This window comes from Pogona vitticeps, chromosome 12, assembly GCF_051106095.1.
Source record: "Pogona vitticeps strain Pit_001003342236 chromosome 12, PviZW2.1, whole genome shotgun sequence".
In the NCBI taxonomy this organism is placed as follows: domain Eukaryota; kingdom Metazoa; phylum Chordata; class Lepidosauria; order Squamata; family Agamidae; genus Pogona; species Pogona vitticeps.
In genome coordinates, this window is record NC_135794.1 from 23,547,686 (window position 1) to 23,574,324 (window position 26,639).

The 26,639-nt window shown below is 41.3% G+C and overlaps 1 protein-coding gene across 5 annotated transcripts in view; it reads right to left on the reverse strand.

Moving 5' to 3' along the window:
• The window catches only part of ADAMTSL3 (ADAMTS like 3), a 152,857-nt gene that overhangs the window by 82,376 nt on the left and 43,842 nt on the right, over positions 1–26,639 (reverse strand). For all 5 annotated transcript variants that reach the window (XR_013539021.1, XM_072982133.2, XM_072982132.2 and 2 more), the window contains 3 exons: positions 10,681–10,808; positions 9,398–9,443; positions 4,110–4,346 (listed from right to left, as the gene is read on the reverse strand). Coding sequence is in view for 4 of the 5 variants with exons in the window: in XM_072982133.2 (XP_072838234.2) it covers positions 4,110–4,346; positions 9,398–9,443; positions 10,681–10,808 (411 nt within the window). In the remaining variant the exon portion in view is untranslated. The remainder of the gene's footprint in view (positions 1–4,109; positions 4,347–9,397; positions 9,444–10,680; positions 10,809–26,639) is intronic.

A 26,639-nucleotide genomic window follows, 5' to 3' on the forward strand; every position in this document is an offset into this window, starting at 1 on the left:
ATGGGAGTGCTGGGGGGGCCAAAAGAGCAACAAGCAGAATCATGCTGGAAAAAAAAATCGAATCTAGATTAAACATCCATGAAGTCCCCATCTTTCAACAACAAAACCTGGCCTGCATATCTGACTGTGATTTTTAGGGACCTTTAAGGGGAGTTTTCCAGCACCCTCCACGGCACTACGGGGCCCAGCCAGCTGAAGACCAAAAAAGGTCAAAAGCTAGCACTTGCTTGTGATCTTTGGTGGTCTAATAAAGATACCAACTACTCCTGGCTTTAGAGTGTATTTTTTAAAAAAATGTTGACCATGTATGAGTCCTTTAAACTTTGCATTAACCTTGACCCATGTCCCGCTTGGCAGAAAGAAATTGGGTAACAATGCTTATACACCTTTAAGCATTTAATCATTTCTTTATGGTACAGTTTAAACTCTCTCTCTCACGCACACACACACACAAACAGGTAGATGTGGGGATGTCCCCGCATGGCGGGGGGGTTGGACTGGATGGCCTCAGTGGTCTCTTCCAACTCTTATGACTCTATGTCCCACTTGTGAGTTTTCACTGTTGCGCAACAGTCCAGTCGAGCAATGTTGACATTCTGCTGATGAATAAACCGGAAACGTTGGCTCTCTTTCTGACAACAGAGAATTTCTGCAAGTTTAAGCCTATTTTCACATAAGAACTCTAAGTATTTTATTTGGTAATAAGAGCCAGGCGGTCACAGACGAAGTCAGTGATGGAGTGGTCTGGCTCCAGGCTCTCACGGGGCTACCAAAATAACTTTCTCAGAAACCTGTCTGGCAACGCCCTTCAGATTTTTTTTTTCTCTCTCTCTCTCTTGGTAGTAAACTTCGCCTCTGGCCGAGGACTATCCATGGTCTTTTATCTCCTCTGATAAGGACCTTGTTCACTTTGACTCCTTGTGTGAAGGGGGATTTCACATGATGGAGCAAGGAGAAGAAAGTGCCAAGAAATGATGCCGGCGGTGCCCAAAAAAGGTCCTTATCTTAGACCTAGCAAGGGAAGAGCAGGAGGCGAAACTAGCGAAGCAAACCAGGCCTACCAAAGACCCTTGATGTTGTGAAATAATGTTATGAAGTGAAATCACGCCTGCATTAAAAGGCTCAGTACATTGCTGTTTGACTAGCCAAAGATTTAGAGACAAGGAATGAAAATGAGAAAAGGGGAGGGAAGGAATAAAAACCCAGCAGACCCCGGAGGGGGAACGATGCCGGTCCTCGCTCACAAATGCTTTCCTTGCTCTCAGGCCGGCACAAAGGACAGGATATCTGCACCAGCCGTATGACATGTTTATTTAGATGAGTTAACTTTAAAACCTTAGCCAAGCTCGGAGGAACCGAAGCCAAGAGAATGTCAGGACTCAACAGATTTGCTCTTGCCGGCTGTAACCCGGACAGCTCTCCATTTCGGCTCGTTGGCACTCAGAGGCCGCTGTCAGCTGCAATGTGTTTCTTGCTGGCTGTTTGTTTAATGGGGATGATGATCATGTTGATGGCTGAGTGCTTCTGTCCAAAGAAGGTAAATGTGTCAGATTCGAGGAGAACTTCCAAACGTGGCATTTTAATTATTATCCGTAGGAAAGGCTGCTATTTCCAGAGGCTTAAAAAAAATCATTTGCTAGCCTTCACCATGGACACCTTACAAGTTGGTTTTATCTGCCTTTCACCTTAGGGGCTAAACCCCATGGGTGAATCCAAGAAGAATCAGTGGGTCCAGCCTCAGGGTCACCTCTCCTATCGTTTCATTCAATGGCCTTACTCTAGTGAAAACTGTGGAAGTGGGTGGGGGGGGGTTGTGTGCAAACAAACAAATACACACACAAACATGTGTGCACCTTATTCCACACCAGAAACTTTATATTTTGAGCAGAAAACCTTGCATTTTGTAAAATGCAGGAGGAGGGTTCTTTGAAAAAACACATAAAATATAAGAATTTCTGATATATCACTGGTCTTTTTGCTCTCATATAAGTTAAAAACAGACAAACAAACAACTCACAAGGGTTGCCTTGGATATTCTTTGATCCAATCAGCAATAGTGATCCAAAGGTTTCTGTTTACAGGAGATTGCGTGGTCGTTCCGTCCAACTGTGACATCGCTGACGGAGATTATACGGGTAATTATTGGTTTCAATTGTCGGTGAGAATAATTGAGGCAGGAGAAGGTGGGAGCAAAGAATTTATTGTTCCCTGGACATATCATCAAAATGTGTGAATAATCTAAGTGCTGTTTTATCCAGGTTTAGAGCTATAGGTGAAGACAAGCAATAAATTCAGCTAAACAGGTTTCTTCGACTGAAGGAGTACCCAGACTAAGTTTAGCTTCTGCAGTGGCATAAATAAACGGATGTTGAAATACAAAATGTTGTATTGTCCTTGCACATATGTTGCAAAATGGGACTGGGGAAAAAAAACATACTTTGGAGTTTGCCCGTCATGAAGGTGCCCATTAGCCAAAGGGTTTTTTTATATATACAGGAATAATTTTACACAGAACGCATATGGTTTAACAATAATTTTCTTTCCATAAAGTAGTGACTGCTCCATTAAAAGCTTGGACGTGCCCAGCTCTGAAAAACATTTGACATGGTGGATGAGCAGAGTAGGTGTGTGCTCGGGGAAAAAGTGAGACCCTTGGCAAAAGCCGACAACTGGGATTACGACAACCTTACTATTGCATTGAGCTTTATGTGATTTTAATGTATTCTTCACTCCTACCTACCAATCATTCCAACACATAGTAGTTCAGCCACGTTGGTTAAAAGCCAACTTGTCACACCTAAAAACAGCGAGACCTGCTCTCCTTCCCCATTTCCCCTTCTGTCATTTACAGAATAAGGAAAAAGCCTCTACTCTCAGGCTGGAAGAAACTGTTTTTTAGATCTTTGCTACTGTATTTATAGTGTCTTTCTCAGGCGGAAGGGAGCGTTCCGTGTTCCAGAGAGAAAGGCGTAAATATAGATTCTATGGTTTCAACGTTGAAGGGGCCGTCAGCGGGCCAAAAGCGGTCTAGCCAATGGCATAACAGAGTCACGGAGGAGACACGAAGTCTTATACCGCCTTCCATGACATTTTTTTAAAAATGTCTAGCCTGGATGTAAGAAAAACTCTCCATTTTTTTTTTCATTCTTGACCTCATGAGAAAAGCACATCAAGGAGGGGGACAGGAGGCGAGGGACGTCCTTGATCTGGCTTTCGAAAAAGCATTAAAAAGCAGCACCACTGGATCCTCAAACAGAACCACTGGATCCAAGGAATTTGAAATCTTGAAGCTTTTCAAGATGGCCCCCGCCCAACGGCCACCCCCTTCTTTTAGAACAAGGACTGGCAGCTGCCAGAGATCCAAACCTGCGCAAGTCATCCCCGACATTTTCCAAGCGTCCCAGAATACCTCTGGATCCATTTCTCCACACTCTTGATGCTTAAAACACCCTGCTTCCTGGAGCTGCTAATTTTGACGTACCCAAGAAAAATAGCTCACTCTGCAGGAATATCACATAATCAAAACAACCGGTACGAGGAATCCTGTTCTATGCACCAATCGCTGGACCTCCAACCACCGGAGTTGGATCAACTTTTAAGATGTTCCCCTCCTGAGGAGGAAAGAGAAGGAACACCTGCCTTCCACAACGCTTTTTTCCCCCAACCTACAGAACTCAAATTAGTCCAGATGTGTCGGGGAAGAACTCTATCACAGAGATAGGTTTTTGATTCTAGCTATCGGAGGCACCAAAGCCGCTATGCTCCAGAGAAGTTTGCATTTTGACTTTTGCTGAATACTTACCTTTGAGACTTTCAGTATGTTATGGATGTGGCTGGGTTTTGGTACATACCTGGGGAAGATGTACAGCAGTTCCAGTTCTCTGACGCTACAATGGCAGGTTTCAGACAAGCTACCAGCTCTCTGGAGGGTAGCAGGAAGGAAAATGTCGCTCTCAACTACTCAAGACTTTTGAAAGTCTAAAATCCTATGGCTAAATCCAGAAGTCTTTACTCAGTTCATACGAAGTCTACATCCTGCCACCTGCACAGCTACCAACAGCTTCCAAGCCTTTTTAAAAAAGGGATCCAACATAGAAAAGCAGCTGTACCTGACAGATCCCGCTGATGCACATATCCAGGGACGTGGCGTTGCAACGGGTCCCATCCAGGACTTTGGGAGCAAGTTCTACAACTAAAGGCTTCCCCAACGCTTGACACTTCAGGGCACAGGGAGAGCTGGCATCATCATAGACAGGAATCCATTCATAAAAATGCCCTTGGTATTTGACGTCATTGTAGGCTGAACACTGCTGTGCCCGGAAGTCACCAGCTTCTGCAAGGCAGTCCTGAAATCAGAGAATAAGACAGGTATTTTTCCCCCTTCCCTTTCAAATCCCCCGTTTCCTTAAAGAAGATTGCAACCCTACACTTACTTACTACCAACACCGATTGCATTCAACTGGACTTAACTCTTGAGTAAACGTGGGAAAAATTGAGCTGTACGCTGCTTACATCTCATTCAGTTCATCTAAGAAGACATTGTATTATTGTCCTCTACCTTCCTGGGGGGGGGGGAGTCAAATTCAACTGGCCAGCTGAGTAGACATGTATAGAATAGCGCTTGAAATTAAGCTTGGGAGGCGGAACCCTCTTGGCAAACTCGGTTTAACAATTTTACAGGTGGAAATCTCCCTGCCAGTTGTAGAGATCTCCAGGTTGCAGCTACAGAATCCAAAGACATCCCCTTGAGCGGAATGATACTTTCCCCCCGTGCGAAGGGTTCAATGTGACTTTTGGTTTGCACAAGGAGTAGGAAAACATGAACCGTATACGTGGAATGGATAGTGCCCTGTGTGGTTCACAGCAAGCAGAATCCTGTCCTCTCAGATGCAATCAACTGCTTTGTTGTTGTGGGTTTTTAGGGCTCTTTGGCCATGTTTCAAAGGTTGTTCTTCCTGACGTTTCACTAGTTTCTGTGGCCGGCATCTTCAGAGGACAGGAGTAGGAACTCTGTCCATGCTCTGAGCACGGCCAAAGAGCCCGAAAAACCCACAACAACCATTAGATCCCGGCCGCGAAAGACTTCGCGAATACAATCATCTGCTTGTTTACCACGAGAGTTGAGTAAGAGGAGAAGTGCTTTCAAACACTGCCATGTCATTCCTTGTCTACAGAAGTGCCTCCACTGTGGAAAGATCTGTTTCCCATCCTGGAAGTTTTCTCCACTGAGTGATGAGGTTGAGTGCCCCCTACCCGCCCACCCTCTGCTTTAAGCCACAAAATATCTTGGCTATCCCTCTGCCTGCTACACGTGGTATATGTAGAAAAAATGGAAATGCAGGGGTTTCTTTACGAGAAACAAAATCTTTGCCCATCCAAATTTGATGGCACCAAAGGAATGCTCAACTTAACTAAATGATTCAATAAAATGCCTCCACATTGTTGTTACTGCTCTAATAAAAAAATAATAATTTAACAGGTTGCAGGTTGGGTTTAAAGGAAGGCATTAGATTTTTTTTTCTTTAAATTTCACATCACTTTATTATAACACAACAAAACCAATGCTGACTAACGATTAACAAGCAATTGTAATGCCATAGGTGTTTGAGATGGAAAGGGCACAGATATAAGGAGCACAAATAAAGTTATAAATTTAGGAGGGACATGGATTAATACAAAGGGTTTGCATACACACCTATTTATTTTATTTATTTCCCTGCAAAATGAGGCCAAGTCATACTGGCAAAAGCACAGCTGGCTTCTTCACACTAAAATAATAAAGATTTATGTGGAAATGGCTTTTTTCTTTGTATGAATAGGACCCACAAGGATTATCTTAAACACTTCCATATTCTGCACATCATAGCCTTAGAATGTAGCAGTATATATAGAAATGGAAATATATAACATAGGGCTTTAAAAAGATTGAAAAATCTCATTGGGCACTATATAAGGAATAGCTTATGTAGTTCATTTTTGCTGAGATATCCATAAAAACATCTTAAGGCACTTTAAAAAGAAAATTTAAAAGCAAGCAGGTGAACAGCATTGGTTAATAACCTGAGAAAATGTTTTAGCTGGTAACCAAATTCATTTTATGATAGAAATATCATTATTATTACTATTATTCTGGGACTGACTTATTCTACTGCACTCTATTGAGCTTTACTAGTAAAATCTTTTTTAAAAATCCAGATGAAATCCATTTCATGGCAAATACAAATCTCGTTATTTTAATTAAAACGACCTTAGCTTCACTTGAATTATCCACCTGGATTTTAGGGAAATAACATACTGCAGTGCAAAACGGACTTTAAAAATTATCTGTTCTGCACAACTATATCTGCTACTTGCATTGCTCTGTTTTAAAAACTTAATGTAGTAATGAATAGCTCTGAAAGGTGGTACAGAACTTCTCGCTTACGATTGATTGATTGATTTCATTTATATACCACTCCATTAGTGGTGTATAAGATTAAAACCTACAACCTTCAAATTGCACAAAAACAAAAACAAAAAAAACATTTAAAAACAATACAGTGATACAACACAGAGAAATCAAATCATCACTATTAATAACCATAGAAAATCTAGAATTAATGTTAAAAAGGACAGCATCCAGGAGGTTCGGTTATTAAAGGCAGCTTTAAATCATTCCATCTTTACCAGTTTTCTAAGCATAAGGAAGGAAGGATCCTGGCATATCTCTGTCCGTATTTTGTTCCAGGGACTAGGGGCCACCACTAAAAAGACAGTATTCCTTGTATTTGCCTTTTTGGCCTCGCTTGGTGTGGCTACTTTTAACAACATGAATTGAAAAGGGTGGAAGAAATGGGTAACTGATTTCTGGGAGAGCCATTCCAACGAATATCATTAGACCCTTGAACAGTACAAGGTACATAGTAAGATAAAACATGTTTAGAAACACACTCTTATAGGCTGATTTGTCATAGTGTGTTGTTTCAACCAAAGATTAATGCATAAATGGGGGTAAGGGAAGTGCATACATGTGAAAAAGACTGTGGGTCACATTATAGACAGCACGTCATTAGAAGAGGAAATTCCTGAAGTGTTGGAACCATCTGATTGTCCCAGCAGACGCTTATCGCACCTCCTATAGTGTGCAAAATGCATTTGTTTTGTTTTGTGACCGGTCATGAAGATGTAAGCGTAGCTTTGTTTGCAAATCTGATTTCTGAGTCATAAAGGCCCGCCGAAATTACATCTCTATAATGACGTGCTAGCTATAATGTATAGTTTAGCTGTCAAGCTGGAAAGAGACCAAAATTCCCACCCCTGTTTTTAGCACAGAGAAAGTAAACAACAGAGCAGGGATATTACACAAATGACAAACTGCACTCCCAATCAAGAACAGAACATGGATCCTTCAAAGACCTCATTTAGGAATCAAAACCTGGGCAAAACGTAATAGATTCCCATCAGGAGTGAGGGAAGAAACACCAAACATAACAAAGCATTCCTTGAATACTTAAAGCCTTAAATCTGTAGTCTGGCTTCTTACAAAATATGTACACAGAACAGCCTCATTAATTTCTCTTGTTTTTCTACACTCTTCTATCGGATCCTCTTTCTTGCTTTTGAAAAACCAACACCCTAAACTTTATGGATGCGATCCAAAATGCATTTACACTTTCTTAAATGCTTTATATATATATTGCAGTCTTCCCTGGTAGCGGAGGAGAGGGTCATACCCTGAAATACCTTCTAAACAGACCTTCTGGAGCAGAACTGGAAAAAAAATGTTGTTTAAAATGGCTTACATGCTCGCCTTATTATTTACTTTGGCCCGTATCTGACGAGGTGGCTTGAAGGCTATGACAGCTCACCACGAAATAAATTTGTTATTCTTCAAAAGGTACTGCAATATTTATGTCTCTTGTTCGGCTTTTGTTGTTGCTAAGACAGACTGACACGGCTGTGTCTTCAAAAAAAAAAATGAAAAACAAAAACTTCACACAGAAGGGAAGCTTTGCAGAGTGAGGCAAAACAGACTTAGCTCTCAGTATTATTGGATAGCTGCTAAGACCAGCTGTAGCCCATCTGCCTGGACATCTCCATGAGTGCCATTAAGAAAAGAGAGAGAAGAAAAAAAATATTCATCATCATGAGAAGCTTCTGCTTCTGGTGAGTTGCCAAGGTGGAAGAGACCATGTTTTGGTCTCTGTTAAAAAAAAAAAATTCTCCAACTTTTCTCCCAGTTATCACTTAACTGGGTCATAAACAGGCCGAGAAGAGAGGGGTGCCTTCTGATCTACAGTGAGTTCAAAGAGCATCTGCAAGGACTTGAGGGGAAAAGCAGCAAGATAAAACTTAAGGCCAGCCCCATATAATTCGCTGCCTGAGCCAGGCTACCAATAATTGACCTCCCTCAAAAGCTAGCTACGTTGCACCCAAGCATTGCCAAACTTAGGTGGGCATGGGAGGGTGGCGGTGGGGAGCCCTTTAAGGATCTCTCTCCTTTCCTCTCAATGGCTTGTGGTAAAAATACAATAATGACAAATTAAATAAACAAAATTTCCTGGAAATTTGCTATGTTGGGGGATTGCTTCTTTCTGCCTAAGGGCAGACCCAGGCTTGATAAAACTCACAAGCCCACAATGAACTTTACTTGAATTTTACCCTCCTTCCAACCTGACTGGAACTTTCTGCGCTTCCTGCTACCCCCCTGAGTTGTTCCTTTGGCTTCAAGTCCCGTCCTAACTATGGTGAAATCTTATTTTTCAGGCTCTGATCCAGCACACATTCTTGATTCTGACTCTGGATAAATTCTTAGAGCCTGATTCCAACTCCATGCGTTCTTTTTTTGGCTCTAGATTGCCCTGCAGGAACACGGGACAACAAAACGTTTGACCAACTTTTTTTTTCATTTCCTAACGCCATGTGAAAGAAATACCAGAGGAAGGAGGCGTGGAGACCATCCACTTTCGCACTAGACAAGAAGAGTAATGGAGGTCATTTATTTTTATGGACGACATTTGCAAAGCCATACGTATAGTTCCCAGATCTTTGAGAAAGACGTACACTTGTTTCATTTTAAGAATGGGCACTTTGCTCCAAAAGGCACAGCTACGTGCATGCATTCATAACACTAGTGTAAGCAACACATCTACCAGAAACAGATGATAAAAGAAATTTACACAAAAGCAGGTATCATGCCCAAAATTCTAAACATAATATTCCACTGTGTTGGATTGCATTGTATGGTTTACTTGTGCTTTAATTTGTTTTAATTTATTGGATTATCTGCATTTATGTGTTGGATTTTAAGTACCCAGAAAGCACATGTTGCACTATTGGGTGGTCTATAGGTTCAATTAATTAACAAACACATACACAAACAAACAAAGGGTCAAAGAAAACCAGAGATCAAACTTACATTATTGCTGCAGGTTTTATAACGAATATTCCTGCCTTCACAGTTCCTGAGGAAAGAGTCAAAAACAGAAGTCTGAATGCAGTTGAGTAAGTAGAAGCAAAAAATCGAAACAATATATTTTCCCATTAATTGTTCTTTCAAATATTGGACATGCATTACTGTTCCTCGTGTTTAATGGTGTTTAGAAGATGAATTGGATAACATGACTGTCTGGTGAAGCAGTTCCAGCTTTTCCTGTCAGCCTTAAATCTGTGTACACTTCCAGTCTACCAAAACATTTCTGAAATATTATGCAAAAAGCACTCCATGGGTTACCAATGATTTTCTTCAACAAATGATTTATGTGGAGAACAACAGAACTGCCTAAATTGCATCGTAATTCATGAGCAAGTATACAGCTTACAGAAGGCAGAGCTCAGAGACCGTGGGCGGTGGGAGACGAGCAGAGAGAAAGGGCTAGAACCTAGCAAAGAGACAGGCTCCTCAAAGTTAATCCTCTCCCTCCTTGCCTCTTGGTCTTTCTTTGACAGGAATTGGACCAGGGTTCCCAAGTCAACAACATCCTATTTCCTGCACGTTCAAGCCAAAGCTTAAGATCAAAGATAGACCCTTGTGATGTCACCAAAGTGGGAGTGGCAAGGGTTGGAAGGAGGAGTTCCCCACCCACCCAGCTTTTACGCTGCTGGTGGCAGAGCTTGGAAAACAAGGAAGCTCATGAGTTGCAGTGCTGGCGCTCCACTCCCTGCTTTGCTCCAAGCAGGTGTGCCTAAAACACGGGAGAAGGGGTAAGAGATTGGAAGGGCAGCTCATGGAAGTATATGCATGTGGGTTTCTGGTGTCATTTGGAGCAACACAGGCAACAAGACCCTTGGTTGTTGAGAGAGAACCCTACCACCAGCTGGGAAGGAGTAGGGATGAAAACCTATTTTCAGCTCCAGTTCTGCTCAATCTGTTCTCATTCACCAAGTATTTTAGATGCTTACTTGCAAGATAAAACTAGCTGGGTTTATCTCAGACACAGAAGCCACTGGGAATATGTTTCAGCAGGCACGTGAGGGACTAATTATCCCCATCTCTGTTGCAAAGCATCCAGGAGCTTGCAAACTCCGAAGAGTTCAGTTGCAAAAGACTGGAAGGTAGACAGGTGGGGTTCTCTTATGCTGTTGTTACACAGTATTGCAGTACAGTAGAACCCCAGAAAATCCAGCCTCTACCCCATGAAGAATCCCGCCCTTCCCTTCTATTCAATGTTTGCAACTTCCAGTGTGATATGAAAGACTAACCTGCCATTTAAACACCTTCTTAAAGAATACGAGGCACCTCCACCACATGTGCGCGAGCAGTCGCTCCAGGCTCCCCAAGCATCCCAGCCACTGTCTTTCTCTTCATCGGACTGGGTCGTCTTTGAAGACTGGAAACGAGAGAGAAAGAAAGAAAAGTATTTGCAAATGATTTATCCTGGGCAGAGTCCTTAGTCTGGTATGGAAATCAGCAAAGATGAAATACATTATTATTTAGGCAGGCAGGCAGGCGGGCAGGCGGGTAGGTGGGTGGAAGGAAGGAAGGAAGGAAGGGAATGGAATGGAATGGAATGGGAAGGAAGGAAGGAAGGAAGGAAGGAAGGAAGGAAGGAAGGAAGGAAGGAAGGAAGGAAGGAAGGAAGGAAGGAAGGAAGGAAGGAAAAGATATATGGATAAAAGGAAGGAAGGAAGGAAGGAAGGAAGGAAGGAAGGAAGGAAGGAAGGAAGGAAGGAAGGAAGGAAGGAAGGAAGGAAGGAAGGAAGGAAGGAAGGAAGGAAGGAAGGAAGGAAGGAAGGAAGGAATGGAATGGAATGGAATGGAATGGAATGGAATGGAAGGAAGGAAGGAAGGAAGGAAGGAAGGAAGGAAGGAAGGAAGGAAGGAAGGAAGGAAGGAAGGAAGGAAGGAAGGAAAATAGAACTGGAAAATAGCATTTAGAACTGGGACCAATTGGTCCAAAATATTGCCTTGCTCTGTGAGGAAGGGGAACAGGAGACATCAGGATAGTGAACAGAAACAACAACAAGCAAAGAAAGCCACCAGGACTCTGATCTACAAACATATGGTATGATGGAGTTGATGAGAGGAACCTTGGATCTCCCTGCATTGGTGTTTCCTACCTTTCTGCTCCAAACCCAGGCACCTAAAAATGCATTCATTCCGGCCCATCTGATTCCAAATTAGTAAACCTCTATTTTTAATCATCGGTAACTACTTTTCCATAGCACATCACACAGGTTTGAAGTGCAGCCATGGCAAACTTTACTGGATACCTTAATTTTGCTTTCACAAACTAAAAGTATGTTGACAAAGAGATTTGATCTTTGCCTTAAGTGGCTGGGATTAAGTGGTACTGATGCGGGGAGATGGAACTGCACATAAAGAACACCTAATCATCTATATTTTCCATAGAATTATATCCCTGGCCTTTCTAGCCTCCTGTCGGTAGCATGATCGTAACTCTGTCAGATGCATAAATATTGGTCTAAATGGGGCCCTTCAGAGTGATAATGTTATGCACAAGGGCACCCACCCACAGCCAAAACACACCACGCAGTAGAGATCCGAGCAGGCAGGAGGGCTCTGAGCTTGTGGTTGTCTAACAGAGCACAATCTGTGCCAATGTACTTCTGAAAAGGTTTATGATATGACACTGGCTCTTTTTGTCAAAGAGAAGGCGTGCACATATGGCAAATCCATGTAATTTGAATCCATTCAACTTCCTCTGATGGTGGAGCAAAATAAGTAACACCCCCCCCAAGAAAAAAAATCCACACACACTTACAGGGGAAACACATCCGAGCATCCATATGCGCTGTGTAGTTGCCTTTATTTGAATCAATTTTAAAAACTTGATTCAAATGTGGGTTTTTTCCCCTAGTGTGACCATGCTTAGCAGAGAAAAGCAAACATGAAAAATCGGTATTCACTCATATAAAACTTCTGGACATGAAGGGCTGCTCACTAGATTTTTTTTTATTCTTGTCTCTTTGAACTGTCTTGAGTCAACAAGACACCTGAAGGAGTTCTCAAAATTTCTTGTCTCCAGTTGAGAAGGGGACCCAAAGAAAGCTCTCTTTTACTCCCAGCAACATATTTATAGGTAGCCAAATGACTTATGTGCAAAATGGGCATCCTTTCACTCTGATAAGAAAGCTACAGGCGTAGAGGAGGCACAGAGGGACGGCTGGGTGGTTTTGGAAAAAGACCCAAGTCTTTCTCTCTGATGCTCCTCATCCTGTGATGTTCTCCGACACCTGCTCTGTGGGGGGAATCCCCACTGAATGGAGGGCTTTGTCTTAAAAGGGATGACGGCACTGTGCTTTCAAAGGTGAGCCAACACTACATGCAACTGTTGTGTACCGCATTTGAAGGGCAACATAATTTCAGCCTCCATCTCCATGACCTCTAAATTCATCCCTTATATATCTCCTCCAGCATAGCTCAAAAGACCATCCTTGGCTCAAAAGAACAAGCCAACAATGACCCAGTCCCAGTCTGTATGATGATCTCTCTAGGAAGGGGATTTGTTCCCTGAGAAATCTTCAGCCAATCTTCTCCCACATCGAGACCGTTGTTATGGCTTGGACCCCAGACATGGTTGCAACATGGAGGTGGAAGTTGTGATCTAAGCCCCAAGTGAGGAATGCAAGTGGAACACTCCCAGTCTGCAAACCAGGACTCCAGTTCTATGGAGAACCTTCTTGGTCTGCAAACTGGGGTTCCTTTCCTGTGCAAAACCCATGGGACAGGGTGAATAAAGAGTATCCATCAGAGCTGAGCAGCTGCTGGAAAAGATCTCTGTTTTTCATCCCATCCTCTGGCCAGGCATAGGTTGTCACCATCATGACAAGCTTCATCTTAAGCCATGATACCTGATGGACCATTAACAGCCAGAGAGCCAAATCAGGTTAAGTGAAGTGGAGGAGGCAGACAGTGATGTCCTGCTAGCCAACATACAGATGCTAATCTCCGTTTGGTCAGTTCATCAACATAACCTCAGTAACATACAGTAATTAATCAATATAGGTAAAGGTAAAGGTAAAGGTTCCCCTTGACAATTTTTGTCCAGTCGTGTTCGACTCTAGGGGGCGGTGCTCATCCCCGTTTCCAACCCATAGAGCCAGCGTTTTGTCCGCAGACAATCTTCTGTGGTCACATGGCCAGTGCGACTTAGACACGGAACGCTGTTACCTTCCCACCGAGGTGGTCCCTATTTATCTACTTGCATTTGCATGCTTTCGAACCGCTAGGTTGGCGGCAGCTGGGATAAGCGACGGGCGCTCATTCCGTCACGTGGATTCGATCTTACGACTGCTGGTCTTCTGACCTTGCAGCACAGAGGCTTCTGCAGTTTAGCCCGCAGCGCCACCACGTCCCTAATTAATCGATATAGTTATGGCCAAACTTAAGGCCCTACTTCTGCATCCACTTCTCTCTTCCCAACAGTGAGGGAGGATGGCTTCCATTTTGTACTGGAAGCAGGTCCAGAAATGGAAGGACTGGAGGCTGCCTTCCATTTTGGTCGGGCGAAACTGGGCCCCAAGTATCAAAAGATTGCGAAATGGGGACTTAAACCAACAAAAGCCTTAGAAAAGCAAATCAGCAAGCAATTCTCATGCGTCGTCCCTAAACAAAATACTGCCTTACTGTGCATGATTATAACTTATTATTGATTTAATTCCTAACTGTGAACCTCCAGATTTTTCCCAAATTCAAATCCTGCCCACATCGCTGATTTGGTTCCCCTTTTCCTCCTTATTTGAATTTGGTTCCACAGCATTGGCAAATATAATCTGTTGATTTGATGAAAGCTGACAGCTAGTAAATCAAATATTATTTTGCTAGTAAATTAGTAGGCCAGCTCAAACTACTTTTAACTCTTTTCCCATGGGACGAATGATTCGGACTGGCTGGAGTTTAAGTCAACAGTGTGGGTACCGGTTTAGTCAAATGATTACGAAGAAAGACTTGCCAGTGCAAATGAGTGCTTTGATTGTCCTTCTAAGGCAAATTAGGTTTCTGGAAAGAGATGCCATTTGGAATAATTATCTGCAGAAAAGGTGAACGTTAAAGAATGAACACAGTCTCGTTTTGTAGCATTCTAGACAGTATTCAGTCCAGTGATTCTCAGCACACACTTACAAGGGAGAAACACCTGCTGAATCCCATGGGATTTACTCCTGAGTAAACATTCTTAGGATTGTTGGCAGAGCTACACACAGGTGGCTGAATCTCATCATGTGATGCCACTAGTTTTACAGAGAGAGAGAGAGAAGAAGGAAGGAGTAGACATCTATAGCAACCCCAATATACATTTATGCTTATCATTATTATTTCTACAGCTACCTGGACAGCTCAGTAAGTTAGAACAACTGACTGTGGAGCCAAGAATTGGGAGTTCAATTTCCCACAGTGACTTGTAGCTGAAGAACCAGTCTGTGTGGCTCTAGGCAAGTGGCAGAGCGCCCCCAGAAGGCAGCATGTGTCCACTACATCTGAATATACCTGGAAAACCCTGTGGGGGGTCACGATAAGTCAAAACCCACTTGACTGAATGCAGTTGTTATTATCTATATATAATGGCCATGGCACTTTACAGACCACGAGTTGACAAGTTTAGGCTCCAAAAAAATTTATAAACTAAAATTCAGCACACTGGTGAAGAGAGAGAGAGAGGTGGGTAAGGATGGAAAGAGAAACGTACACTCAACAGCAACACAACTTTTACACTTGAAGCCACTGGTCACCCTAATTCAAATCCACTACGTGCACTTAGGTGCAGCTGTAATAAGCCAAGGAGACTAAGAGGCTGAGACAAAGGAGCCATGGAACAGGATTAAGGAACAGTGAATGGGTGTAATTATAAGCCAACCATCAAGGGGCGTTTTCATTCCAACGAACGAACATCTGTTAAATTAGCAGTCCAAAGTACTATCTAAAACATTTGCAGTTAGAGAGTTTTTCGCTATCAGATGTTTTAAAATGGGACTTTTTTGTTGTTTATTAAAAAATATATGTGTTATAGAAGACTGTAAAAATGATTGGCCCATTTATCCAATTTTCTGAAGGAATTTTCCAAGGTTTCAATAGGCAACATATAAAAGTACTAAAAATAATCTTGGCAGGTTCTGTTGGCCAGAATTTACTACTAGCAAAATACTCATTCCAAGATAGGATATCCACAGGAATTTTTTTTTCCTGGAGAAAAAAATCAGTACTGTTTCTTTTTATAATCCTCTGATAATTCCCTGGTTTCTTGTAAGTGAAAGATTTTTTTCCCCTCCTTTATCTACAAGCCATGACATTGTAGTTCTAAGATTATAGCACGATTAGGGCAATAAATCAGCCAATAAAGTTGAATTTTGCAGATTAATTTTACATCTTGATTAATTAAATCCATTTCAGACAAAATTAAAAGCAGGCCAAAAAAACCACCCTTGTTCCATTAAAGCAGTAATGGTTAGCTGATTATTAGAAGCAATAAACCCAGGAAACAAATCTACAAATGCTAAATTACTGAAGTGCTAAAAAAAAAGTGGACTTGTAGAAGGCTCTGACTTAAGAGTTGATATATGGATGCTCCAGAATGAAGCTGCTCATGGGTCCACCCCTACTTCTCAATGACACCCCAAAAGCTAGTGAAGGTTGATGCATCTGATTTTGGAGAAGCCGTGGATCCCCTCTGTAGTTTTATCTGATCCAATGTGATCAGACCTTGTCCCCACTGCCGCTAAACCCCATCTCATCCCAAATTTCTTCCCCTATTTATTGCTGTTTTTAAAAAACTCATCGTTGGTGAATCAGGGCCTTAAGGGAGATGCGTATTTCCTGTAATTAACCTGTTTTTAACTCCCTCAGCGAGATTTCCTCAGAGACCTCAGCCTCAGTCAATGAGGCCCGTGTTTACCTGACAACGACTGATCAAAAAACAAAGCACATTAATTGCAGAATATGCTGGTGCAGAATATGCATGTGTTTTCCCACCCCTGCCTTTGACAGATGATGGCAACTTCTTGCAATTCTTGCAATGAATAAGCGAAAGCAGAGGACTAAGAAGAAATTCCTACAGTGACAACCTATTTGGCTCCATCCAATGCCTCATTTGCTCCAAGAGAACTTGTGTTCCAACATCAGTTCAACACATTTATATATGTTCACCGTTACATTCAAGGAATTTCTACCAATTGCTTGTCTCAGATGGTCTAACAGCGTAAAATATACACTCCACTTAAAGTCTTTTTCACTAGGAGTTTTTTTTTAAGTTTGGAGGAAATTTTGGATTTATCAATAATATCTAAACGAATGGAACAAATTAAGGACTGAAAAATGGAGACAGAAATCTGATTATTTTATGGAAGACAAATAGCCAGGAAACACACATTTAAAGCTGTACAAGTGAACTGAAGCAAGCCAAATAGTTTGATCATGGCTTCGAAAGAGTTGGCCGCCGTCGCTTGGAGTGACTCAAAAACCAATTCAGGAGGGGTTTCCAAGAGTATGTCTTGGGTGTGCTTGGGGTGGGCTACAATGGCAATCAATGTGTGTGCTGTCAGGTTTGAATTGACTTCTATCAACGCAAATAGACTGAAGGCTTTTCAGAAACAGACTCAAGGGAATCTTCTACTTAAGTTCCAAAACCCAGTCTCCAAACAAAGCAAGCTATCATCCTCATTCCTGACAGAAAGAGAAGCTGCGGCTGAGAATTCAAATGCTTTTGTTAGTTAAGGAGTTTCCTCTTCTAACCACAGTCTATCTGTAATGTCCATTTTGGGCCTGAGCTAAATTGAAATGGACCACCTCACCCATCTCTACTGTCTTCATTTTTCAAGGTTCAGTGAATAAATTTTTATCCTATCTGATAACACTTATTTTTATTCTTATTTTGTTTGCCATCATGATTTTTTAAAAATAAATAAATAAAAGGATCAGACAGAAATGCTGGGAACAAACTCACAGCATATATTATTGCACGTGATGGGTTCCTGGAACAGTGCTCTTCCCTTCCACCCCCAAATTTAATCCTATCCCATAGGAATCCTTGTAGTTGTCGCCTAACACCTTGTCAGGCATGCGAATGCTTTCATGGAGGTTGGGAACCATCTCAGTCTCCACACAAAAAGTTGGGTCTAATGTTATGACTTGCTCAACCAGCCAGTAGGAAACTGTGACATCTGAGGCAGACACGGAGACTTGGCCCCTTGCCTAGTCCCATGGCATGGCGGTGGGAAATTATGTAGCCAACAGAGACATGCAATGCATTATATATATTATGTGTGTGTGTGTGTGTATGTATGTATATAGTCTCAGCTCAAGAGCAAACGGAGCTAACTGACCGCTTTTAAATTGCTTTCAAAAAGCCCTTGGGTAGTTTTGCAAACTGTAATTGCAAAACTATAAGTAGTCAGAGCAAATTTGAGCATGGTTCCCCCTCTCAAAAGTACTGTACTCCGTTCTGACTGAGAAGAGAAGAAACTACACTTCACATAGCTGGGTGCAAATGTCCCAATTTGGAGCATTACCCTTTGTTAATATCATTGCTAAGGTCTGGTTGCTAAACCAATTATTTTGATCATGGAAAAACGTCCGTGAGCAAAAAAAGATCTAGGCCTCATTCAGAGTGTTAGAAATGGGCTTCACAAAGGGAGCAAAGCAAGGCATAAAAATCAGCTGGGTTTCTAGTTCATGCAGGCTTCCCTCGCTGGGTAAACAGAAAAGATTTCTCAATGCAGGCATATGGGCTATCCTGATGGCATAAGGAAGGTGGGGGGGACGGGTTCGTGACAGGAGGGCGAACAGGACCAATTACTCAGGTGCTCAAAACCACAAGGAAAAAGTATCCTGTCGAGCCCAGCTAAGGTATTTTTTTCAGTCGATGAGATTTCACTCTGTGATCCATTAGGATGAATACAAAACAAAAAAGTTCAGCCCCTTGAAGCAACATCATGCTGGATGCCAGTTTTCTGTCTCTTCTAATTATCCATTTGAAATATAATGATGGATTACAGGAAATTATTGTACAGACAGGGTGATTTATAAACTCATTTAAACAATGCAACTTTTAGCAGTTGCACAACATTAATCACCAACTTATGAACAAATATTTTCTTGTATATGATCCTCTAAAGAGTAACTTGCTGGGGGGGGGGAGGAAATCCCTTTTTAAAAAGGCTATCATTTTATACTCTACATTTATTTTCAGAACGGGTTTAACGACTCCATGCTGATAAGCAGAATCATGCACATTAAGAGCATAGAATTAATTGAAATCTACTCCTTCATTCAGAAACTCAAACAAAATAGAGATCATAGGGATATTTAAAAGCACAGGTTTTGAGTGAAATTTCTCAGATGAATGCATAATTGTACCTTAAAAGTCTTATGAGCAAAAACTGCAATATTTGTAGATGGATCATCTGATTTGACAACTGAAGCATAGCTTCCAAATTAAGTTCCTTCTTTAGTCTTTAAATTAAAATTAAATTCCTTTCAGATCTTATGAAATATGTTCTTAAAAAGTAATTTGTTTCCTATACAGTTCCATTGCTCCCCAAAGCACTTAAGTTCCCATCATAGTTACAGTTTTTTAAAGATAATTATGTATTTTCTCATTTCTGAAAAGTAACTAGTCACTTTCAGTTTGTTTTTTAAACAAAATCTGGATGCTGATCTATGAAATGAAACACAGTCTCCTCCTGTCCACTTCATCATCAACAACAAGGACAACCCAACACTCACAACAGAATAAGAGGCAGCACTTAAACTATGGGATAGCCTCCTTTTACATTTTTTTAAAAAGTAATTTGGTATCCACCAGTTAGTCCAAGGCAACCAGACAGCCTTTTAATTGTCACTCTCACATCTTATTACAGCACATTTCGCTTTACTTTAAAAATCCTTCTGCGTACAACATGCGTTAGAAATTTGTATACAAAGGCATGCAGATGCGCATACAATATCGCAATAGCCAACTGCAAAAAAAATTCTTCCCTACAGATCAAGGAAGAGTCAGATGTGGTCCAAGACTGGATACCAATGAATGGCTGATGACGTACCAGTTCAATAGTCTGTTTTATTGGCAATGTAAGAGCAAGCAACCAAGGGACAACTCAACGAGAACAGTGCGGTTGCCAAATCGTCGTTCTGGAATCGTCATGCCAGGAAAGCACAAGGACCAATAAATGCTTGAGCATTTAAATAAGAGACAAGGATCACTATGCAAATTAACCCTGATCAATCTAGCTAGATTAACAGACTCAGGGAATTATAAATTGCCTGCAAGATCAAGTAATGACGTATACGGGTGAGCAAGCCAACGTGAATAGTGCCTCTCCAAAGTGAAGTTTGTCAGTGAGGGTCTTATCCCATGGCCAGTTGACTGGCAGCTCCTTTATCTCTCTCTCTCTCTCTCTCTCTCTCTCTCTCTCTCACGCACACATACACACACACACATCATGTAACTGTATGCCACATGTAATCTGACTCTCAGTGAAGCTTGGTCAACTTTAGCCTCATTTTTTAAAAAAAGAGGAAATATTAAATCTGGTGCTTTCCAGAGTACTTAAGCTGTCAAGTTATTGTTTTTCTGTCAGCTTAACTTCTTTTCCTTTTAATTTGACAGGTGGGTTTTCATACTATCCTCTGCTAGGAGGTCTGGCTGTGAATTCATTAATTCTGGCCCCAATAAAACATCAATAAGATTTTAATTTTATTAAGGCCGCAGTGCCAGAACAGTGAAACCTGTCCTGGTTTTGATTCTAAACAGTTGTTCCTAAGGTTACTGTGGCACCTTTAAGAACTCTCTCGTGCTTATTCAGTTTATTTTTGATTGCTTCCTGAAAATCAAAATCTTGTGCTTCAGTAGATGTCAAGTCCCAGAATCTGTAAGTGGTATCAAACATTTTTCTTCCCAAAGGGAATAAAACTTCCGCCAATTATTATAATAGATCAACAGCCCAGAACAGGCTGATAATTTTGGTTTTGGCCAGATGCCTGATGGGTATCCTTTATTTCTACCTACATTTCCTCAGAGACCTCAGAATAAGCTGTAAAAATATAAAGGAAACTAAAATGCAGATCTAGTGCCAATGCAGAGATTTCTAAATGTGGAAACGGTACCACAAATGATGAAGAAACAGCCAGATGAGTACAGTGTTTGCAACCCCCCAACAAAGAGCCTTCAACTTCAAATCTCCTGACATTCATAGCATGAGACATGTTGGTTTCCAACTTCTGCCTAGTTGTTTTCCCTTTTCCCAGTCCCCTTACTAACTCTTGTCTGTTTCCTGGACCGCACAGGATCTGGATTCTAATTGCTACTACAGATAAGAGAGGGATAAGAGGAAGATGTGGCAAAAGGAAGCCCAAGAAGAATAATTGCCCATTTCCTCATTCTCATTAATTTAGGCTGTCACAAGGCAGGTATGATCACACACCTTAATGACGAACTTTCTCACCCCACGAAACTGCTCACCTCCAACATGTACGAGAGGCAAAAGGTTCTGTCCCTCTCTGCCCCCCCACCCCCCAATCAAGATCTCTGTATATTGCACTGAGTCTCTCGGCACAAAACCAACACCCTTTTCCTTTGAAAAGGAAAACACACACACATTATGCACTGTAGACGATGCAATTATTCAAAAAGACACACCCAATGCTTCCAACTCTTAAAAAGATCATGAAAAACATACAGTTGTGCAATTCTGTGTAGACAAAAAAATGTTCACATCAACGCAAGACATCTCACTCATATATTGTGGTTCCTTGTGCATGGACAAGAGAAATCAAGTTTTCCATCTCCCATCAAGAGAACGCACAGCAATATCAACTTAGCAGCCGGGATAAAGCTTCACAAGGACATTCCAGCCCTGGCCGCCCAGTTTAGAATTCGTTTTATTTTGCAAGACAATTCTATTATACAATTTTAATTGTGTCTTAATGACATATTTTTTAAACAGATTTCTGTCCTCATCCTTTTACCTAAATGCCATTAGGCATGTCAAGGGAACTTCTACAAAGGAGCAGATGAAATGGCTACGAAGAACATCAACCAATGTTCTCCATAAAGTAATTCAGTCAATGAAATGGAACAACTGTTTCACATTCAATTCCATTGCCCCTGGAATGCTGAGCGAGGCGACTGCCTCAAGCTGTCATGTGACCTGGACAGCCAAGGGCAAAGTTGTGTGTTCCAGGCAGCTGGTCCCACCTTTGCAAACAAACACTCTGCCTCGGACATGGTGGAGGACCCTTAGATTGAGGTAAAACTAAACTAAATTATACTAAAACTAAACTAAACTAAACCCTAAGTCTAGCTGAGTTCTGTAGGTAATACAAGGAGGGGTGCCATCTTGTTTTTGCTTCAGGCAGAGAAATATTTTGGCCCCTCTCTGTTCCTAACGGGGTTTGCATCCATCTCAAGTTGTACAAGTCCTTGACCAGCATTACTGCTCACAGGTTCCTCTGGAGCTTAAAAAGCTCTAGGCCCTTGGTGAGTACAGGCCGCTGTTGTACCGGTGCCAAGAAGACAGATCAACCCTAAAGGGGACAGACCCACTAGGCGAAATCTGGCACCACAAAGGTTGAACGGCAGGGCGGCCAGCACAGGACGGAGCAAAGGAAGCTGAAACTGAGGTCAAGGTCAGACGGCCAGCTAAAACTGAAGCAAGGATGTTTACAGTACCTCGGAGAGCGCCCAGTGGAAACCGGGCAAGCTCAGTGGATGCTCTACTTCAAAAAAGCAGTATGCTCAGGGTCAAAACTCAGGGTAAGTAACACATCACCCAGAGCAGAGATCCCTTAACATATTGCATTTGTGTGCTTATCCTAGCTTGCGGTTTCTTAATTCTGCAACTTGAAATTTGGCTCACTTTTGTTCTACGATCGCTCATTAGGAGACAAGCACAGGGTTCATCTGCAAATCATGATGACGATGCGCCGAATTGTATTCCAGGAGGTAAACTGCCTCGTCCCTTTCTAGTTGAAAAGTTGCCAACTGATCCAAAACTCTGCTCTGCCATCACTTAAGGCCAGAGAATCAAAATACCTTTCTCACAAGAGCCCCGCTGTAATAATTTCAAATCAATTCATCAGGATAACAAATGCTTCTTCCTAAATGTTGGTGTCTTTCATTTATATGTGATTTATTGCAAGTTTATATGCATTAACGGTGGTAGGTTAAGTGATACCAGCATCGGTAAGTCAGTTGAGAATATCTAAGCACAGCTAACTGTGCAATGGAAGTAGCTAACAATGGCTTTAATTTTCTCAGAAATTTAAGCTTTGTGCCTCCCATGTGTGATATTCCATTCCTACTGAGTCTGTAATAAAGAGTTCACTATGGCACTTGGAAAAGTGCAGGGCTTCTGGAAGTGGTATTTTATATCTACAGCAGAATTTGTTATACATTCTTATACAAAATGGTCTTTAATAGATAAGGTGTTGACACTAACCACAGGCTGTCCCTGGGGTGTTCAACAGCTGTTACAACACAATTATTAAATTCCAGTCGAGACTCAAGCCCATCCTTCATTTTCAGCCTCAAACAGCTCCTCCGAGTATGAGCTTAACATTATTAGCAACCAAAAAGAAAAAAGAAAAATATGAATTATTCCTCCATATGTTTTAATTTAATTCTCATAATCTAAACATGGGACAGATAAATACATGACTGGATGCGAATCCCATGGACATGGACAAGAGCAGGTCAGAGCGGTGCAAAACACAGAAGAGAAATAACACTTCACCCACTCCCAGGAGGGGGGAAGTGGTTTTGACACCCGCTTCAAGCATAACAAAGGAGGCAATTATCCAATTTTCCTGCCAGAGGAAAAACTGACCAACCAAGTGGGCTCAACTTTTTGCAAACTTTATTACCTACTCCCTGATGCATGCGGGAGTTGTCAATCCCCCTCCGCACTTCAGTTGGCTTTGATTTCATACTGCTTGCTCAGATTCAGCCGATGAGCTGGGTTTTATAGCAATCCTTCCTCCTCCTCTTCCAAGACCAATGTCACTTCTAAACAGTGAACCAGATGAAAATAGATCTGGATGAAGGGGGACCATCCCATTTCCTCAAGCATTACTGCTTCGAATGGATTTACAGAACGTCTTGCGTTTTCAATTTCTCAGAGTAGCATCTTTAAAATATTTGTATACTTTACTGTTCTTAGCTTTAATATTGCCTTTTAACGATGTTAACCAGCATTCTACATTCATTGTTTTCAGCTTATCTATTGTCTTTCACAGTTGTAAGTCGCCTTCGGTCCTTTTCAAGGTGAAAGGTGGGGTAAAATATTTTAAATAAATAAATAAAATGAGCATTTTGCTTAGCAAGAGGCTATCTGCTGGGACATGACGACAAATATTGCAATCATTTAATGTTCAAACCTGCAATATAACTTCAATTAAACTAATGACTTCTAGAATTATGTGTTGCCACTATGGAAATTGGAGTCCATTTAGATTCTTCTCCTGGAGCACCATATCATGGCCTAATTTCAGCATTATGAGTTCTCAATAGCATGTAAGAGCAATATAAGAATGGCAAAGAGTTTGATGTTCTTTCCAACTGGATGCGTTATATTTAAGCTCACAGCTATCTACATATTCTCTCTGAAAAACATTTCACTTTTCGCTCTGCTCACATCCAAAGATTCTTATATGTAAGAACTTGGTAGTCCGTTGGCTTAACGTTGTTTCTTCAAATAATGTTTGGGTTTATGTCGACATCCCATTATTGCTAAATCTGTCTCACTTAAAAGAATCCGAAGGCATGAATGTGAATCCAAGAAAACAATTTCATGGGAAAAGAAAGTGTTTCAAGTTCGGTAACTCGAGAGGTGAAAGAGGCTACTTTTTTAAAGCGCTTGGAGAAAATATCCCTCCTAAACAGGAGGCATAACAAACCCAAAAGCCGGCTGAATAGCTCAGTGGTTTAGGTCTCAAAATACAGAGACAGCGGTTGGGGGTTCGATTCCCCACTTGAGCCTCCTGGGAGAAAAGCCAGCCTGGCTAGCCCTGGGCAACTCGGTCTCATCATCTGAGTTGGGGCAGGTTAAAAACAAGAAGCTTGCATCTTCCAAAATTCCCTCCCCAGGGAAGCCCATCTGGCCCACTTTGATGTCCTTCTAATACAAAACAAAAAAAAAAACGTACTTTTTATTATTCCTGGCCTTTAATTGAACAGGCTGCTGTACATACTGTTTTATGACTGCATTTTTAAGAATTATTTTCTATCATACATAAAGATATTAAAATAAAGTACGGACACTAATACAGATGACATTCCTCTCTCTCTCTCTCTCTCTCTCTCTCTCTCAGTCTTCTTTCCATCAAACATAGGTAAGGTATTGAGTTACTTGAACTGATACTAAGGTCTGGTACTCGGATGAGAACCAGTAAAATGAGATTCAATTCAAACAAGACAGAAATGCTGTTAAGGCAACCACTTAACACTGGCCAGTTAAGTGGTGTCTGAATAGTTTTCTAAACAGGATCAGCCTGGGAAGAGCAGGTTCATATTTTTAAGCAAAGTGACCTGATTCTCAGACAGATAAACATCTGGAAAATCATTTATCCTTCACTTTTTTTGCTATCGTGATACAGTTCTCTTCTTAATAAAAGAGACTAAAATGCATGTTTTAGGAATGCACAAAAATATGCAATTTTAGGACAAAGTGCTAAATTTTTAGATCAAACTGTCCCATTTAACATAGCACTTAAATAAAAGACTAGTAAGGCATCATCTTGGACAAAATTTCTTATGATATGGAAGAATTAGCTAAACTTGTAAAAAACATATGTTTGTTTCCATGAATATTGTAGTTCATATTATCTCTGCTCAGTATAGTCTGCCTTCACTCAATTCAGTATATTTATATTCAGTATGTTTGTTTCCACTCAAAATGACAGAGAGTGTCTGAAAAAGAAACTCAATAAATAATTTCACACCAAGGTATATTTTTAGCCTTCAAAGTATACAGAATCATAATAAAAAAGAATAATTTCAGATGCACTCTTTTCCAGAAAGATAAGGTCTATGGATCTATTACAAATATGATTTCACTGTCTATCTGGTAAAGCTTCAAATCAATAAAGAAATGAAAAATTATATGGTAGCAAAAAGGCAGACCAGCCAAATGGAAAAATAAGGTATTTCCAAAATGATTTTTCAGACGCCTCAGCGTAGCTGCGTTCGTAGTGCAGATTGTCATTTCTCCTGTCTTTCCCTCTGCTGTAGGCCGACGGCTTGAATACCAATCTTATTAAACTATAACTCTGAATTTATCCACAATATATAACATTCCAGATGTTGTACCAGCTGGGAATGGACCCCGAGGCCATCTCTCCCTGATCCCTCAGTCACTTTCCAGCATTGGGCAGGCAGCCATCCAAAAATGTGAGGGAAAGTGTTAAAAACAGATGTCAGAATTAATGGTGTCTTTTTTGTGAGTGGTAGGAAATACCGAAAACTTACACCCTGCACTTAATACTTCTTTAAAATAAAAAAAGAACCATGAACTATGTTGTCAACAAAATGTAAGTTGGTTCTAAATTAAATCATAACATGATCAACCTTGTCCCGCTGCTTTCTTGACAACAGAAACTGGGGTCCAACAACCTGAAAACCTAGCTCTTTGAATTAAATTAAATTAAAACTACTCTGGGCAGTGTGTGTGTGTGTGTGTGTGTGTGTGTGTGTGTCTGTGTGTCTGTGTGTCTGTGTGTGTCTGTGTCTGTGTCTGTGTCTGTGTGTCTGTGTCTTGTGCCATCACATTGGAACCAATTTATAGCAACTCTATAACAGGGCTTTTGAAGCAATATATTTAAGGAGTGGTTTTACCAATTCCACTCCCCCAGTCAGTTTCCATGGCTGAGTGGGGATTTGAAGCCTGCACTCCAGAAACCTAGTCTGTTCCTTTATCCACTATCTATCTATCTATCTATCTATCTATCTATCTATCTATCTATCTATCTATCTATCTATCTATCTATCTATCTATCTATCTATCTATCTGTCTGTCTGTCTGTCTGTCTGTCTGTGTCTGTGTCTGTGTCTGTGTCTGTGTCTGTGTCTGTGTCTGTGTCTGTCTGTCTACCTTACCTACCTTACCTACCTGATGGCCAAGGGTCCTTCCTAAGCTGCAGTCAATAGGATTTCTGTTCCTTAAGTCTAACAGGAGCAGACAGGAAAACACAAAATCACCCTCTTATGTCTTTA